Source organism: Vidua macroura, chromosome 6 (assembly GCF_024509145.1).
Source record: "Vidua macroura isolate BioBank_ID:100142 chromosome 6, ASM2450914v1, whole genome shotgun sequence".
Lineage (NCBI taxonomy): Eukaryota > Metazoa > Chordata > Aves > Passeriformes > Viduidae > Vidua > Vidua macroura.
In genome coordinates, this window is record NC_071576.1 from 49,869,930 (window position 1) to 49,885,454 (window position 15,525).

General features: G+C 39.2%; 1 protein-coding gene across 1 annotated transcript in view; it reads right to left on the reverse strand.

Annotated features, from left to right (window-relative positions):
• The window catches only part of OTOG (otogelin), a 90,962-nt gene extending 75,765 nt beyond the window's left edge, over window positions 1–15,197 (reverse strand). The window contains exons 1-12 of the mRNA XM_053980212.1: window positions 15,146–15,197; window positions 14,989–15,049; window positions 14,839–14,893; window positions 13,567–13,657; window positions 7,066–7,158; window positions 6,687–6,841; window positions 6,183–6,301; window positions 5,611–5,816; window positions 3,917–4,047; window positions 2,962–3,068; window positions 1,953–2,062; window positions 1,026–1,151 (exon numbers count right to left, since the gene is read on the reverse strand). Of these exons, the coding sequence (XP_053836187.1) occupies window positions 1,026–1,151; window positions 1,953–2,062; window positions 2,962–3,068; window positions 3,917–4,047; window positions 5,611–5,816; window positions 6,183–6,301; window positions 6,687–6,841; window positions 7,066–7,158; window positions 13,567–13,657; window positions 14,839–14,893; window positions 14,989–15,049; window positions 15,146–15,197 (1,306 nt within the window). The remainder of the gene's footprint in view (window positions 1–1,025; window positions 1,152–1,952; window positions 2,063–2,961; window positions 3,069–3,916; window positions 4,048–5,610; window positions 5,817–6,182; window positions 6,302–6,686; window positions 6,842–7,065; window positions 7,159–13,566; window positions 13,658–14,838; window positions 14,894–14,988; window positions 15,050–15,145) is intronic.
• Between the last annotated feature and the right edge of the window lie 328 nt (window positions 15,198–15,525).

The following is a 15,525-nucleotide window of genomic DNA, read 5'->3' on the forward strand; positions in this document are numbered from 1 at the left end:
TAGTCATTTTACCAAAAGAAGTGCATTTGAATTATATTAAATAAATTATGTTACAGGAATCAAGTAACTAAATTTCTTGAGATACAGTAAACACAGTGAAAATAGCATTTAATTACTGGGTGAGAGGGAAAGGAAACCACACACACACAAAATAACAAACCCAAACATACAGGCCATGCTGCTGTGAGTACCTTCGGCTTTTTTAAACACATTTACAAATCTTTGCCTCTATGGTATTCATTTTACTGTCTTTTTCCCCTTTTTTCCTTATTACTATAATTATTATTATTTTCTTACTAGAGGACCAGGAAAAAAAAGGCTTTACCAAACCATAAAAGACATAATCTATGACAAATATGAATAAACTTATGAATAAGCAGGGTACATATAAGAGGCAGGACTTGAAGATCCATGGTATATCTGTCCTCTTTTAGATAGAATCCTGTACTCAACAGAAGCCAATAACTAGAGGAAAACTGGGTATCAACATCTATTTTGGTGATGAGGGCAAAGTTTTGCTACAGACCACACTGCTAAATACCTCACTTGCCAGAATCATACAACAATCTAAAAAACCTCAGTATCAAAACCTGTTCCTGGCCACAGGAATGAGTTTTATCTGTGTCATGGTTTTGAGCTTTTCTGAGCACCCTAACCAGGAAAAAAAAATAAAACAAAAAACCCAAGCCACCAAAATAATCCTCCCCCACCAACAAGAAACAATCAGCAACCACCACAATCAGGAGGATGACTGCCCTGTAACAGAGCAAACCCTGTTTTTCACTGAAATTGTGTAGCTCTACAGCTAGAATGTGGATCTGAGCAGAATCTTATTCCTACTTTTTATAGAGAGGAAGAGGCTCCTGTCAGTAAGGAAAACAAGATCAATTACCTACACTGTTGGTACTCAGTTTATAAAGAGTTCCTGCTTTTAATCAAGTCAGATCAGAGAGGGATGTAAACTTGGGGAGGAACAATCTGAACGTTGTATGGAATCAGGTGTGTATCTGAGAAGCAGAACTCACCATCTGGGCAGTAGCAGCCATCAATGCAGTGAAGCTCACTGCCAATGCACTGGGATTGCTGGTGACATGAAACAGGGCAGCAGTTGATGCATTCACTGTAGGTCAAGGGTTCAGCACAGGTAATGACTGAAATACAGAAACAAGCAGAGAAAGGAAAAGGTGTAGAGCTACTGTCAAGGGCATCAATGGATTGCACATGCTCCTTTCAGGTATCTATTTTCTGGCATGTCAGTTGGGTATCTGTTCTCTAGATAAACACTGTCTAAAACAATGGCTTTCCTAACACACAGAATTGGTACACATTCACATATTCACATTCTCTACATTAAAGGTGCATTAAGAAGGAATAATTTTAAATCATGCCATCTCACAGCAGAGCTATTTAGATTCTCAGACCATCATCAGAAGCAGTCAGGACACCCATTAACAGAGATTTTTTTGGAACCACAGTGGATATCTTCTGTCATAAATGACAAAATAGTTTTGGTCCTGTGTTCCAAGCAGGCAACCAACCAAATGAGAAAACCTCTTTCAAACTTACATTATGCGACCTGTAACATGAAGTCTTGCGCAAGTGCAATTTAAACTTATTTTTAACATTCCTGACACACATCTTATGTATCACAAAGCCATGAAGACTTTGGCAATATTTAAAAGAGTAGCTCAGTGAAAATAAAAATGGTTAATCACCTTAAAGAACCACATTGTAATAGCTTGTGCTGTAAAAAAATTCAGTACAAATTGCACATATTAAAGAGAAAATCCATTGCATTTATGTAGCCTTGAAGTGAGTTTGACTCAATCGCTTCATTACAAATTATATGAGTCCAAAATTGGAGAAATGCAAAGAACTGAAACTATGAAGGGCACCCTTTTCAAAATAAAAGGACCAAGCAGGATTTCCAAGTACAGGAGCACGGGCATTACCACACTGCTGGAAGTGCACACGCCATCCATGAAGTGGCTTTCCTGCTTGGGCACACGCTCTGGCATACTCAGTGAGTGCTCGACACCAGGTTGCATCATCAGCTGCTGACCTTACACAAATAAAAGGTGACATAATATTTTGTACCTCAATTCAAACATACACTCATAACCTCATGAATGCTCCTGCACTGCACTCACCCATGTTGTTTGAATCTACTTTAACAGTGTTCTAAGGTACTGTGCTGTTGGACTAGGTTAAAAGTCTTAAAAGGATAAAAGCTTTCTGCCACCCTTCAAGAAAGGTCATCAATATAAGTATCAATACTTTTGAGGCCTGACCCTATTTTCCTGAATAAATCCACAAAAGTCAGAAATACAGCAGTATGAGGAGGCTTCAATAAAGATCTTAATTTTTACAGGAGTAATATCCTGCAGAAAACTCACAAGAAGGAAGCACAAGATTTCTACTTGTGAGCCACCAGGGTACAAGAAATAGAAATTATCTTCTGACTGGCTTTATTTTTTTTTCATTTAACTAGTCAAAACTGCTCAGACCAGGAGTATAGCAGGTTATGAAATGTGAGCGTAAGTTCAAATGGTTATCAAATTCCTCTTTTCAATGGATTACCATACAGCTTGCAGAAGCCAAACTGACTCATTGACTATGGCTTTTCATTATAGTAAGAAGGCTTTAGAATGGCAGAAAGCACCCAAGGATGTTGCACGCTCAGAATCAAAACAGATGACATATTCAAGGGAGGTAGACTAACACAACTGGAAAATATCTGGGCCTTTGATCATTCTTATACCAAAGAAAGCAGGAACAATTCCACAGTGGTAAAACCAGAACAAGTGAGAAAAGCAAGATAACAGAACAATGTTAGATAAAAACTTATTTTCAGAGAAAGTCACAGATCAGTTCATTTAACATTTATAATTCATTCTTATGATAAAAACACCATGGGTTTTTTTATAATAGCTTTGGAATTATCCAAAAACTTTCACTTACATGCAGAGATCATTTGTGCAGCTTGCCATAAAAGAAAGAGGACTCACATACTCATGACATTGTTTAAATGGATGATGTAACAGGATATTACAAAGAGCATATGCCCTCTGAAATGCAAGAGACAGCTGTTGTAATGAGATTTTCAAAAATAAACATAAGCAGAATAAAATAGAATGCTGTGCAAAACCAGAATAAACATATGTCTGTGTTTAGGAATCATTTTCCTCTCACCAAATAGAAGCAGAGCTTAGCAATACATTGCTCTCCATGTCAGAATTTCCATGACATTGAATCTTTCATCCAAGGTCATAGCAGTGCCCAAAAAGGGCACAGCTAATTTTGCAACTAAGCCAAGACAACCTGAAAAAAAGCCTTTATTTTAATTGAATTACACAGTAAAAGGCAAGAGAAATAAACCATAGGTGCCACCAGCTTTAGTTTCAAAGCACTTTAATTTAAAAGTTATATCCTGAAAATACTAATTAAAAGGAAAAACTACTTCAAAGTCATGGAAAAAATGCAACAATAATTCTCTTTTTAAACATTGGAAAATAATAACAGAGCAAATAATGCTCTGACTCTGGTTTTGCTTCCCTGCTTCCTTCTGTCCTTCCTATGGATAAGTTCTAGAAGAATGTCATATTTTACAACTTGTGACTCATTCAGCTTCATAGTCAAACAGTTCTATCGGCTGCTATGCTGACAGTATAATATTTGAACAGATCAATAATTAAATACAGAAGAAAGGGAGGCAGTGGGGTGATGAGAGGACAAGGGAAGACCTGCTGCAGCAGGCATTTTAATTAATCTCTCCCAAAAAAGATGCAAATATTTCCAGTCTCCTTCAAAGCTTTAAAAGTTGTCAAATTATTCATTGAAAATTCAAATTAAGTAAAATTCTTGCTCCAATTAGAATCACCAGCTATGTCAATAATCCTTTTGTGTTGATCCAAACCTGCAGAGATTTATGGCTTTGTGTCAGGCACGGTGGTTCACTGAGAAGAGATTTATCCCAGTCAGGTGTTCCTTGTGGAGGATTTTCCTGCCAGCTCTCTACAAATTCTGTTACATCATCTGTCAATTTTCCTAGACAAGACACACACACACAGTGTCACACAGTGACTTCAAAGAACAACAGTTTTTCTAACAGAATTTCCCAGGGAAACGTTTCAATAATCAAAGCATACCAAGAACAGAACACCTAACCCTTCCTACTACTAAGTGAATCAGCTGAAATCAATCTGGTCCTTTCAAGAAGCAAAAAATACTTTTAAAAGGAAATAGAGAAGTAGGCTTTCAGATGGCAGAAAGCAGCTTAAGCAACTTGGCAAGGAAGGGATTTAAGGGAGGACCACGCTTGCCTTAGTCCATCAATGGAATAAAGGAAAGAAAAGGTTTAACTAAAAGCTTAAATAAATTAATAAATAATACATAGGTCGATGCTGCTACTTTATGCCCAACAGGGAGTCCAAAACCCAAGAAAGATGAGGCATTCCTGGGTCATTAAAATGGTACAAAATCATTGTCTGAATTGGGCAAATATGGGTGTGTTAAGTAGAAATTTCCATACTAGGGTTAAACCAACTAAACCATCACTATTATTATCCACCTTGGACAGGTGGTGATGTTTATCACTTCTTGGATTACCCACAAATGCCTATCTTGCCACATCTTTACTACTACTGCTCCCAAGCCAAGTGGATAAAGCTCATGCACAGTGAATTCACTCACTTGTGCCACAAATGCAGCTTTAAGGGATGGAGACACCGAGAAAGGTGAAAGGAGAGAGAAAAGTCTCTGGGGAAATGACCCCTTAATTTTGGTATTAGTATAAGCAACTTGATTTAGAGAAAGCATTAGTGGGGGTAACAACTGTTAACAGGGTAGGGCTGGTGCTTTCTGAAACTGAGTGGAATTCATGAGCAACAGAGGAAACTGCATCCACTCTGAGCTTTGAAGGAGTGCTCTACAGAAATATCCTCACATTGAAGGGGAAGAGCCAACAGTTAAACAGCCCAAAGCAATAATCTCCAGAAGTTTTTATGGCCTCACTTGAAATACTTTGTAAGGGACCTGATCTTTTCCCTATTTTTTTCTTTTTACTCATTATATAGATGCCTTCACTATTTACTGAAAGCCAAGTCTTTTGGAAGTTTCTGAAATTGACATTGAAAGATCACTGATTATTTCTGAAAGTGTTAGCACATATGAAATGCCAGATCAATCATGATTTTACAGTTTTCATTAATTTGATTTACTAGTTATTGATTTATTTCCAATTGCAAAATCTCAGGCCTCCACAGGCTGCAAAATTTCTAAAAGGGCAGTGAACATTTAAAAACAGATTTTACCTTTCAGGTCCCAGGAAACTGAAGTATAAATACCACTGAAGGTAATTGAGTAAGAATTAAGCTTTAAGATCTTCCTCCCAAAGATCCCCACCTACATTGAAATTGGTCCTCTTCACTAAATATCATTTAGCAGAAATACTTCCATATCTTATTTTCCATTTCAAAAGCCACCCATCTTAAATTCAATCAGCATTACAACTAAGCAAAAGCAAACTAAGCAAAGTAACATTTATTTCACAAAAAAAAAAAAAAAAAGCAGCAGCCACATTACACAACAGGAAGTATCTTAAATACTCACCATAACTAGTTTCCAGATCATCCTGAAGAATAGCATTATTGTTTCCACACAGTCCCTGGGTTTTGCCCAGGTACTCTGGTGCCATTTTGATGTACACTGCAGATGTACCATCCCAAGCCAGGGTAAAGGCATACTGGTGCCTGACCAGGAAGTATCCAGCTAGTTTCTGGATGTGTAAGTTTCCAATAATATACGGTAATTTTACTCTGGAAAGACACACAGAACCAAAAATAATATTATGTTAGAAAACAGAACCATTAAAAATAAATTACTTGATTATGACTTCCACATACAACTGAAAATCCCTGATGAAAATATTGAATAACCCCACTAAACCAAATGAATTTGCAAATAGCAGCAAAAATCATGAATATCAATGATTATACTTAATTCTATATACCACCAATTTAGGTATCACCTTTCTTAGACATTGCTCTGTAAATGGAGAGTAATTATTGCAGCTGGATGCTTTTTCAGTCTACCAAGGAATAAGTTTACATCTCTGTTATCAAAACAGTACCATGATATTAACTCCAGTGTAACTACAGCATTAGAAACATGACTGCAATTACCCAAATCCTTTATAGGTGACTTCACTGCTCATCTTTATCTGTTCATCTCCAGAAAAGAATAAACTAATGGACCTTTTGCAGGAATAAGGAGAAGAATGGCATTCAGGATCATTATTCACCTGACAAATAAAATCACAAAATCAATGTTTTAATCAAATTCATTGTAATAAACACAGAACTAATACCCCCAAATCTGCACTCAGCATGGGAACAAGAAGTTTGGTCCCCCTCTTGTGGAAAAAACTAAACAGTGTTTTCATAGCTGTGGTCTTTTCACAGCTTTGAGCAAACAAATCAGGCTTTGGAAGGACACATCAGTCTTATTCCAGCTGTTTACATTCTATGCTATGGTAACACATAGCCCACATAATTTTAAAATCACATCTAGATTACATTTTACAACCCCCTATTATCATCTCAAGACATTTCTAATCTCTTAAAATTAATACATTATTAGCATGTTCAACAGCAGCTCAAAAAGAACATAGAAGTGCCGTTCCCTACCTGTATGGAAAAGCTCTGTTCATCTAATTCAGCGTGTCTCACAAGGGCATATGTGGATTTCCCAGAAAAGTAATAATAGAGTCCATCAAAAGTTTCAAAATTATATTGGCCCCATGTCCTGCATATATGATCTCTTTCAGCACCTGTGTTATACACTAACAAAAGGAGAGTCACTTGAGACACAGCGCTGTTTTTTTGATACGAACAGGAGTTGACATGGGGCAGTGTATGCGATATGCTGTGAAATATAATGACATAAAAGACAGGAGGGAGAAAATGCTACAGCATGAAGGGAACCTTTAGCCAGAGAGTAGTCATTGTAGCTGTGGGAACACGAGTGCAATCCTAGAAACCCAGTCAGATTTCTCTCTTTACACACCTGTCTGGCAACGCGGTCCCGTCGCATTAAATCGACTGCAGTTGCACAGCTCTCTGTACACACACTCACCTCCATTAAAACATGTGAGTGAATCTGAATGGGGAAAAAAAAAAAAAGGCATGTCAAAAATAAATTCTGATAGTTTTCTTTCTTAAGACCCAGTTCTTTCACTGAATGTAACTCTGAGAATGACAGGAGTTGCTAATTTAGTATTAAAGTGTCCTGGGGAATCTAACCAGCCCCACAAAAATGAAACTGTGTGAAGGCTTCAACCCAAGTTATACAGCCATATCAATAAATCTATTGCATCTTTAGAGAAGCTAAATAAAAAATTCTGTGACATCTGTTAGGCTGACATGTTTTCAGTCCCCTAAGCAACAACTCTCCACACCTCTAAGCAACCTATTCTACCCTTACAGTAAATAATTTCTTATTAATATCTTATCTAAACTTACTCCCTTTCAACTTTGAGCCATTATCATTTCCATTTGCAATCACAGTATAAATACTGAGTAATTATTTGAAGATTTTCAAAATGTCCAAACAATTAATTTTGATACCCTTGCTTTCAACAATCAGTCTCCTACCCTCCAACCAAAAAAAAGGAAAAAAAGGAGAAAAAAAAAAAAAAAAGGCTATGCTCAAAAGAACAAGATAGGTAGATAAAGTAAAAGGCAATACTTCTTTGCCTGCTAGCCCAATTATCCTGCTCCTTTCCCTTCCTGGCCAGCATCAGGTCAATAAAAATAATGCAAGCACCGTACAGAAACGTCCCTACTTACCCTGACTGAGCCATCTCATTTACATGCTCACAGTGACCAATCTTGTCAATAATGCAAAAGCCTGTTCCTCTTGTCAAGAGAGGCAGACACTGATCTCTTTCATCTTGAGTGTTGTGAGACCTGTGTAACCAGAGCTCGGGTCTCTGTTCTTTGCTTCTCTAAGATATGCCCTGTTGCCTGTCCAGTTACAATAATGTGCAATTAGGCTGCAAGTCATGTTCCTCTGAGCTGAAGAGGAAGTTAGCCCCCTTTTGATGTTTCAGGTTGAATGATTCCACTGTAAGCATGGCTTAGGTAACCTGCTTCAAGACATGTTTGTTCAGATTGTGCAAACAGTCAGCTGACCTGGGGACCCTTGCTGTCACTGTGAAGGATCTCCCTGGTTCTCTTTTAGAGAGAAAGGGTGTTAGTCAAACCTGAATCAAAAAATCAAATTACTTAATCATGAGCATTTTCTTCTTTATGAAGATCTCTTTTGTCTGTGTGTTTATGATTCTAAGAAAATATTATAATCTCAGCTGTTGTATTTGTTTACATCCCTTTTTACATCATTGTTAAGTGTCTTTCCTTACACTGCATAGAACACCTGTGTGTGCAAACATTAGTTATCCTTAAGCAGGTAATGAGGAAAGCAGATCACATTTAGTGCTCCTACTACTGTAAATGTGGCCTCCTTTAATAATCCCATTCTGATCCATTAACACAGAAATACTTCCTAAAGTATTCAGAATAAATATCCTGTAACAAGGGGTTTATTCTAATCTTTGTCATTAAAGGAATATGAGCTCTCCAAATAAGCTAACCCATACAACCATATCAAAAGTTTATCTCTCCCCTAGAAATGTGAGAAACATTTTCATACATGCAGAAAGGGAAAAGACATCAAGACTAAGTGAAAGTTAAAATTAGGAAAACTTACAGAAGAATATTTTGTCCTCCATTAACCTAAGAGCAACACTTATTAAAAACTCCTCAGCTCCTCTTTCCCCTTTGACATTATGCCAGTTGAGTTCACTGGGTTGGAATTTGAAACTGAAAACTGGTGAGAATTTTCTAGCAGAAAATAGTAGGCTTAAGTGGCATGATTTGACTTACATAAGTAATAATGGTATTTCTAACCAGTGCTGCCTCTAGAACCTGCAGATCACCCTGATAATTCTACCATTGCTGTGATGAAGCAACCAGCCTCAAAATCCTTCCTTATCAAATACGATGAAGACTTGGGATCATCTTGTAACACAGGTCTGAATTCTTCTCTGTTGTTCTCTAGCCTCCTGTTATTACTGACTAGGCTGCAGCCCCATGGGTAGGGTTATTTTAGTCCCTTGAGCACATGGGCCTCCTTTCCAGTTCATCCCACTTTTAAATTCTGCTATGAGCAGTAGCAGAACCTTGAGCCCATTATTTATCACAACCTTTGAAAAAGTGTGATTGTAATCCAGCCCACATCACTGCAAGGGGTTCTGCAGAGCAGTGTCCAAACTTCACACAGAGACATTCCTTAGCAGCATCATGATAGCTGTTCAAAGGCACCTTCAAATGAAGTATTATTATTGATGCAATGTATTTTGTGGCTTTGCATCTTTGATATGGTGCACACTTAAGATTTATCTGCTTTCTTACATTAAGTATTCATTGGAGAAGAAATAAAGTCTCCTGAATTTATTTCCATTCCAGTTGAACTCTATGTCCTGATTTGCTCATCCATGATTTGGTCTTCTGATCAAACATGCTCATTAGGAATAAAATAAGTAATTTATGTAGTGTGGAGCACTTCAGCATGAAGTGAGATAGAGTTACTAAAGAAATGCTCTCCTCTTGGAGCACAAGGAGGTAACTGCAAAGAAACCTTCTCTATGTATTCCACACAAAATATAATATACTAAATCAAAGAGATATATAAAATAAGGTTTTTTCATTTTAATTCAGGAAAACATCCATTTTGAAACACTTGATCTTTGCTTTAACTAGCACATGAATACGAATGCTTGAGCTCAGGTTTGATCTCACAGTAATACACCATTATCACCAATACACTACTAATTCTTGAAGATTTGTGCCTGATGTGTACCGTCCTATGAGTATTTTTCTGTAAAACATTAAGTACTTCATAGTGCTACTATTTTTTCTACTATTTAAGACACAGCATGAAAAAAATTGCTTAATGCAAAATAGTAGACACAGATTTCCTTCCAGGGTATTCATCACTAGATTAACTTGGATGGAAAATTGAGTATGACAGGTTAATTTCAAGATCTGAAGTGATAAAGTTGCTTCAGCAAGATAGATACAAGATCTAGCCCATGCCTTCAGATCTTATGATTCTGCCTAGATATCAACTTTGACCCAAGCAGCTTTAGCAATTTGAGGTCATTTACAGAATTAGACAGGAATTATATTTTTCAGAATTCTTTAAAAATTACACATTTTAAAGTAGCTGTGCAAGACTTGAAGAGTAGTTCAACTGAAGAGTCTAAAGATAATCACAGTACTAAAAAAACCAGTTTTTTAAAAATCAACTTTTATTCTTGAATGGAAAGGTGAAAAAGCAAAGCAGATCAGGATACAAAATTGCAAGAAGCTTATATTAGATCTAGAGCCACACATAAAAAGAGTAGAATATATGCTTAAAATCCAATATTTGAATTGTTTGTGGTCATCTTCCTTAAAATTCTGTTTTTTGTAACTCTGCATAACTTCCACTGCACGTTTCTGTAGGTGCAGGCTTTCAGGTGCTCCTTCAGCTATGGGAGAATTAAAAACCAAGTTTTTCCTGCATTCTTTTTTACCTTTCAACTCATAGTCTTTGAAAGCACCTGCCTGCAGTGGCACAGGTTTTCCCTGGCACACAGGCTTCAGCAGGATGCAATACAGCCCAGGGCCAAGTACCTCCTTGCTCTAGGATGTAAAATTTTCCTTTCTGGGATTCTGAGGTAAATGATGCCATTTTAACCCTTCAATTCCAAGAGCCTTTCGGTTAGCTGCTTATTTTCTGTTCTGGCACACCTCCTGAAATCAAATCTCAAGTACATATTGTAAGGGACAAATATCTTCTCTGACTTCCATGACTCATGCCTGCTACAGCACTTCAACACAAGAAAATTTGTAGTGTTTACAATGTTAGAAATTCTCAGCAGTAGCCTGAATACTTCCAGAAATAATTTGGTTTGCCTGCCCCATGTTCTTAGTATGCTTCAGTTCAGGAGTTTCCTGCTTGGGGGTTTTTTACACTTGTTTGTTATGTTTTAATTTTGCATGAATAAAATTTGTGAGGAAGGAAGCTAGAAGTTTACCAGCTACATAAACTACGTGTTAACTTCAATTATTCTGATACATATCTCAAATCCTGTGTTCCCTGGCTACAAGAAACTAACATAGAACTTTTCTCTTGGCATTTGCTTGTGCTATAGCAATTTTTTTGTTCCGTTGACAGGCAAGACACGACATCACTTTCTGAAATGTTTTCAATTGACTAATACAACACAAAGGTAAAGAGGTCTCTTGCAAAACTCACGCACCCATCCTACATAAAACATGTCGGTTTACCTTTACAGAGTTACAGAATGCAAAAAAAAAATAGCATTGCAAGAAGAATTGACTGAATATAGTTTCATTATAATCACAGTTCTACAAGTACTTCAAAGAATAATTTTCTTAGAGACAGTGCTAAAGTAGAGAAAGCAGCTAACAGACTACCTTGCTGTTTTGGTCTGGGTTTTTTGGTCACTGATCGGGGTTTCCAATTGTTCAGGTTTTTAAACAAACAAGGTTTATTATTTCATATATCCCCAGATGTTTGCAAGTCCCACGCCATGGGCAGAGTTATCACAGCTTGCATCTCTCTTTAAATTGGAGAGACAAAAAGGAAAACTATTTTTCTAGGTATTAGGAGCACTGTACAAAACAGATCAGGTTATTCTTTTGTTTTGTTTTTTAATACATCTTTCACACACAGACAACAGATTCCATTTGCCACAGACTTTACTATGATTTAAAAAGGAAACTTCCAAGCCTATGCATTCCCACTGTTTAAAGGAGTTCAATAATGCTGATTTTATTTGCCTTAAGTATGGGCAAGCATTGATAATTTTTAAAGTGTGGCTTCAACAACATTGCCTTTCCAAAACAAGTGCATCAGAAATGGAAAACCCATAGGGAATATTTTCACCTTACAAAAAGACAAATTAGAAAGAAAACAAAAACTTTGTACTGTTATATGTACAGAGAGCAATAAAATCTAATTCTTGTCATCATAACTGCATCGTCCTCTAAAAGCTTAGCCATGTGATGAGTTAGCATGAGACATTTGTAGATATTTTGTTCTCCCTAGCTCCACATTTTTTCTTCAATTTCTTAAATATTAGACCTATTTAAGAAGCAATAAATTTGCACATAAACCCTTGACAAAAGCTCATTAACAGAAGTCTTGCAAAAAGTTTATGTGTGTGGTTTTTATTGCACACTTGAACAATAACACATGCTTGAAGCCTTTTTCTGGATCTGAAGCTAAAAATGAAACCTACTAGTCCTAATTAAGAAAATTTTCACTGGGCAAAGGCTAAACCCAGGGGAAAAAAACAATTATTATGACAACAAATTTCTCAGCATGATCTGCATATCTTTCCTTTGTCAGGTGCTTTATTTAGTATTAAAAAAACCCCATAAATTCTTGGTCCATGAGATGGTGCAAGCCTTAAAAACAGAGGAATTTTTATCATTATAGAGTGCTAGGTTTCTAAAGCAATTTTATCATAGAACAGCTATGATTTTTTTCATATACCGGAGAGAGATCCATAGGTAATAGTTTTTATTTGAGTAACATTATGCTTCTCTAAACTCTTGTATCATTCCTCCGTGTTCAGCTACACACTTCCCAAAAGCTTCTGAAAACAGTGTGTACTAAAGGCATTAAAAGCTTTTGGAGATGACAAAACCCTCGCCACAATTTATGAGTCCATCCCACACATCATCTTGCCTTTTGGGCTGTAAAGCTATGGGATGCAAATTGAGACTATTCACTATAAGCTAAGTCCCACATCCAATGCAATCAGGCTGACTGAAGAGAACGTTTGCAAAACTAACTAAAATTACTCTGAGTTATTCTGCCTCATTCTTCTCCTTTGTAGAAGACAAGCATAACACAGACCCTTCTCAGAGTTAACACAGAAAATCTTCACCCTTCAGCAAAGGCATTTTAAGCCTGTCCACTTCACTTCTGAAAATAAGACAAATCAAAAAACCAAAGATGCACATTCCTCAAGCCCACCACTGCAAGCTGGTGGCCAAAAGGACCTTATCCCATTAACCCATACAAAAAGCATCTGCAGGTTACCTCAGCAAAAACAAACAAACAATCTCCCATGCATAAAAAAGGTACATGACATGCAAATTAATGGTGTCTAAACATCAATCCACATTTTTAGGTGTACCACTATAAGAGAAGACTTCCTTTCTGAAAACTCTTTATTACAAAACCTGCAGTTAAGAACAGTCTTTCGAATTATCGAATCAGAACCAGGTGTAAACTTAAAGCCAGGTGAAGCTCCATGACAAGTTTCTATACTCCAGGGTACCTTTGAGACCAAGCAAGGTAGAGTCTCATTATCCTTAAAGCCTGTATTAGATGTTTTAGGATTTTTTTCCTTCCTAAGAATAATTAAACAACGCATAAAATAAGGGACAAGGTAAGTCACTTTACATAGAAACACAAATAACTTACTGGGTGATCCACATTTCATACTGTGAATTCTCCTGTTTCGAGACAAGGACATTGTTGTAGGTGAAGTGTTATAAACTGCCATTCCAGACTCCTTTCAGAAAGAACAAAGAAATCAGAAGCTATAAACAAGACACCTAAAAGTCTCTTCAGTCTATCTGTAAATTTACCATTTTTAGTAAGATGATTGCTTTGTATTGTCTTACTATAAAGTTCTCAAAAAACTCTATTGTAAAGACTCTATTCCAATAGCTTTTCTTCTTCCATCCTCCTAAACATACTTCTTACTAAAGATTCCTGCTCAGCAAGCTAGCCCAGAAATAAACAAAAAGTTTATTACTATATCTTGAATTCTTGGTGGAAGAACCCAAATCCAGGGGATCCATTACTATTGGTGGTTTATTTGGTTACCTGTTTGCAGTTATGTGACATTTTTTCTTTGTTGAGCTTTTCCCGGAAAGAGCAGGGAGAAAGCAGAGAGAAAGGTGAACCCTCTGAGGAGCCATGAACAAGGACTACAAAGCAATCCCTCCTTTTCCCACCCTGGAACAAGGGAGAGGGAACCACACACCCTAATTACATTTCAGCAACGTGCCATGAGTGACACAGTCGAGTTGCCAAGACAAAGCAAATCCAAAAACCTGAGTGCTGAGCTGTAGTGACCCGATACTGCCAGCTCATTTACCTGCACCGAGAAGCAAAAAGGCTCCCACAAAGCAATTGTTGCTGATGAGCCAGACCAGACCTCAGCTTTTCCTCAATCAAGGATGCTTTGTATAACACACAACTTCCTGAACAAGCTAAAGCTCTAGCTACAATCACACCTTTTCTTGCTGTTTTAACACTAAACTTGCATTCAGGATTGACAGTTCTCATGGTTGGGATAAAATACACATCCGAGGGCAAGTCCTGAAGAATTACCAAGGGAGAACAGCCACCCAAAATACATATAGTATCACAGCAATGTACAGATATATTATTGAGGCAAGACACGAGAAGCCCATTATCCTGATGACAACCAGAACACGCAACCCTCTGTCCCGCATCGCCAGTCCCCATCAGAGGGGTCTCCCCGGGCAGTGGCGCTGGCAAGCCTGGCACCACCTGAACTCATCAGCCTCATGAGCCCTGGATGCAATGTAGTGGATGCTCTCTTTCCGGGGCCTGCCCGGCGGGGAGCCGCATGTGCCAGTGGCCCGGTGTCCCCAGTGAGGTACCGTGGTGCCCGCCCCACGGTGCCCGCCCGCCGCTCCTCAGCCCGGCCCGCACCCTCACCTGTACCGCTGTGGCGAGGCCGCCCCCACTCCGGGCTCCCGTGGTGCTGCCTCGGCTGAGGGGGAGAAAAGAGCAGGGTTGGCTCGGCCCGGGCAGCACAGGCACCCAGCCAGCCCGAAAAGACCCCGCTGTGTCCCGGCCGGCTCTTACCTGGGGAGCGGCAGGTCCCGGTCAGCCGGGAGCTGCGCCCGGACGCCCCACGGAGACAGGGCTGGAAGGCAAGGGCGGCAGGTTAGTGATGGCCCGGATGCCCTGTCCGCCCTCCCGTGCTATGCCGTGCCGTTCACCCGGCCGGCGGGACACTCACCTGAAGACAGCCAGGCGCACAGCAGCGCCCCGAGGAGGAGACGGGTCTCCATGCGAGCAGCAGCGGCTTCCCGCGGAGCTCCGCCACTACCTGCGCCGCGAGCCCATCCCGCCCCCCCGGGCGGGGCGGCCGGGGGGTTTATCCGCCGCCCGTCCCCCACACCCGGCCCTGCCCTGCCCTGCCCCGGCATCCACCCCAGACACCGCCCCTCGCCCGGCAGCGGGCTCCGGCCCCGCCGGCCGCTCCCCGCCATCGCCTCTCCTTCTCTGTCCCTCCTTGGGCGCTACCCTCGCCGCCTCCACACATCCACTTCCATTTGCTCGCCCTCCGGGGTTTTGGGAGGTTCGTGTGCCGGTGTCTCGGCAGCAGCAGCCGGGACC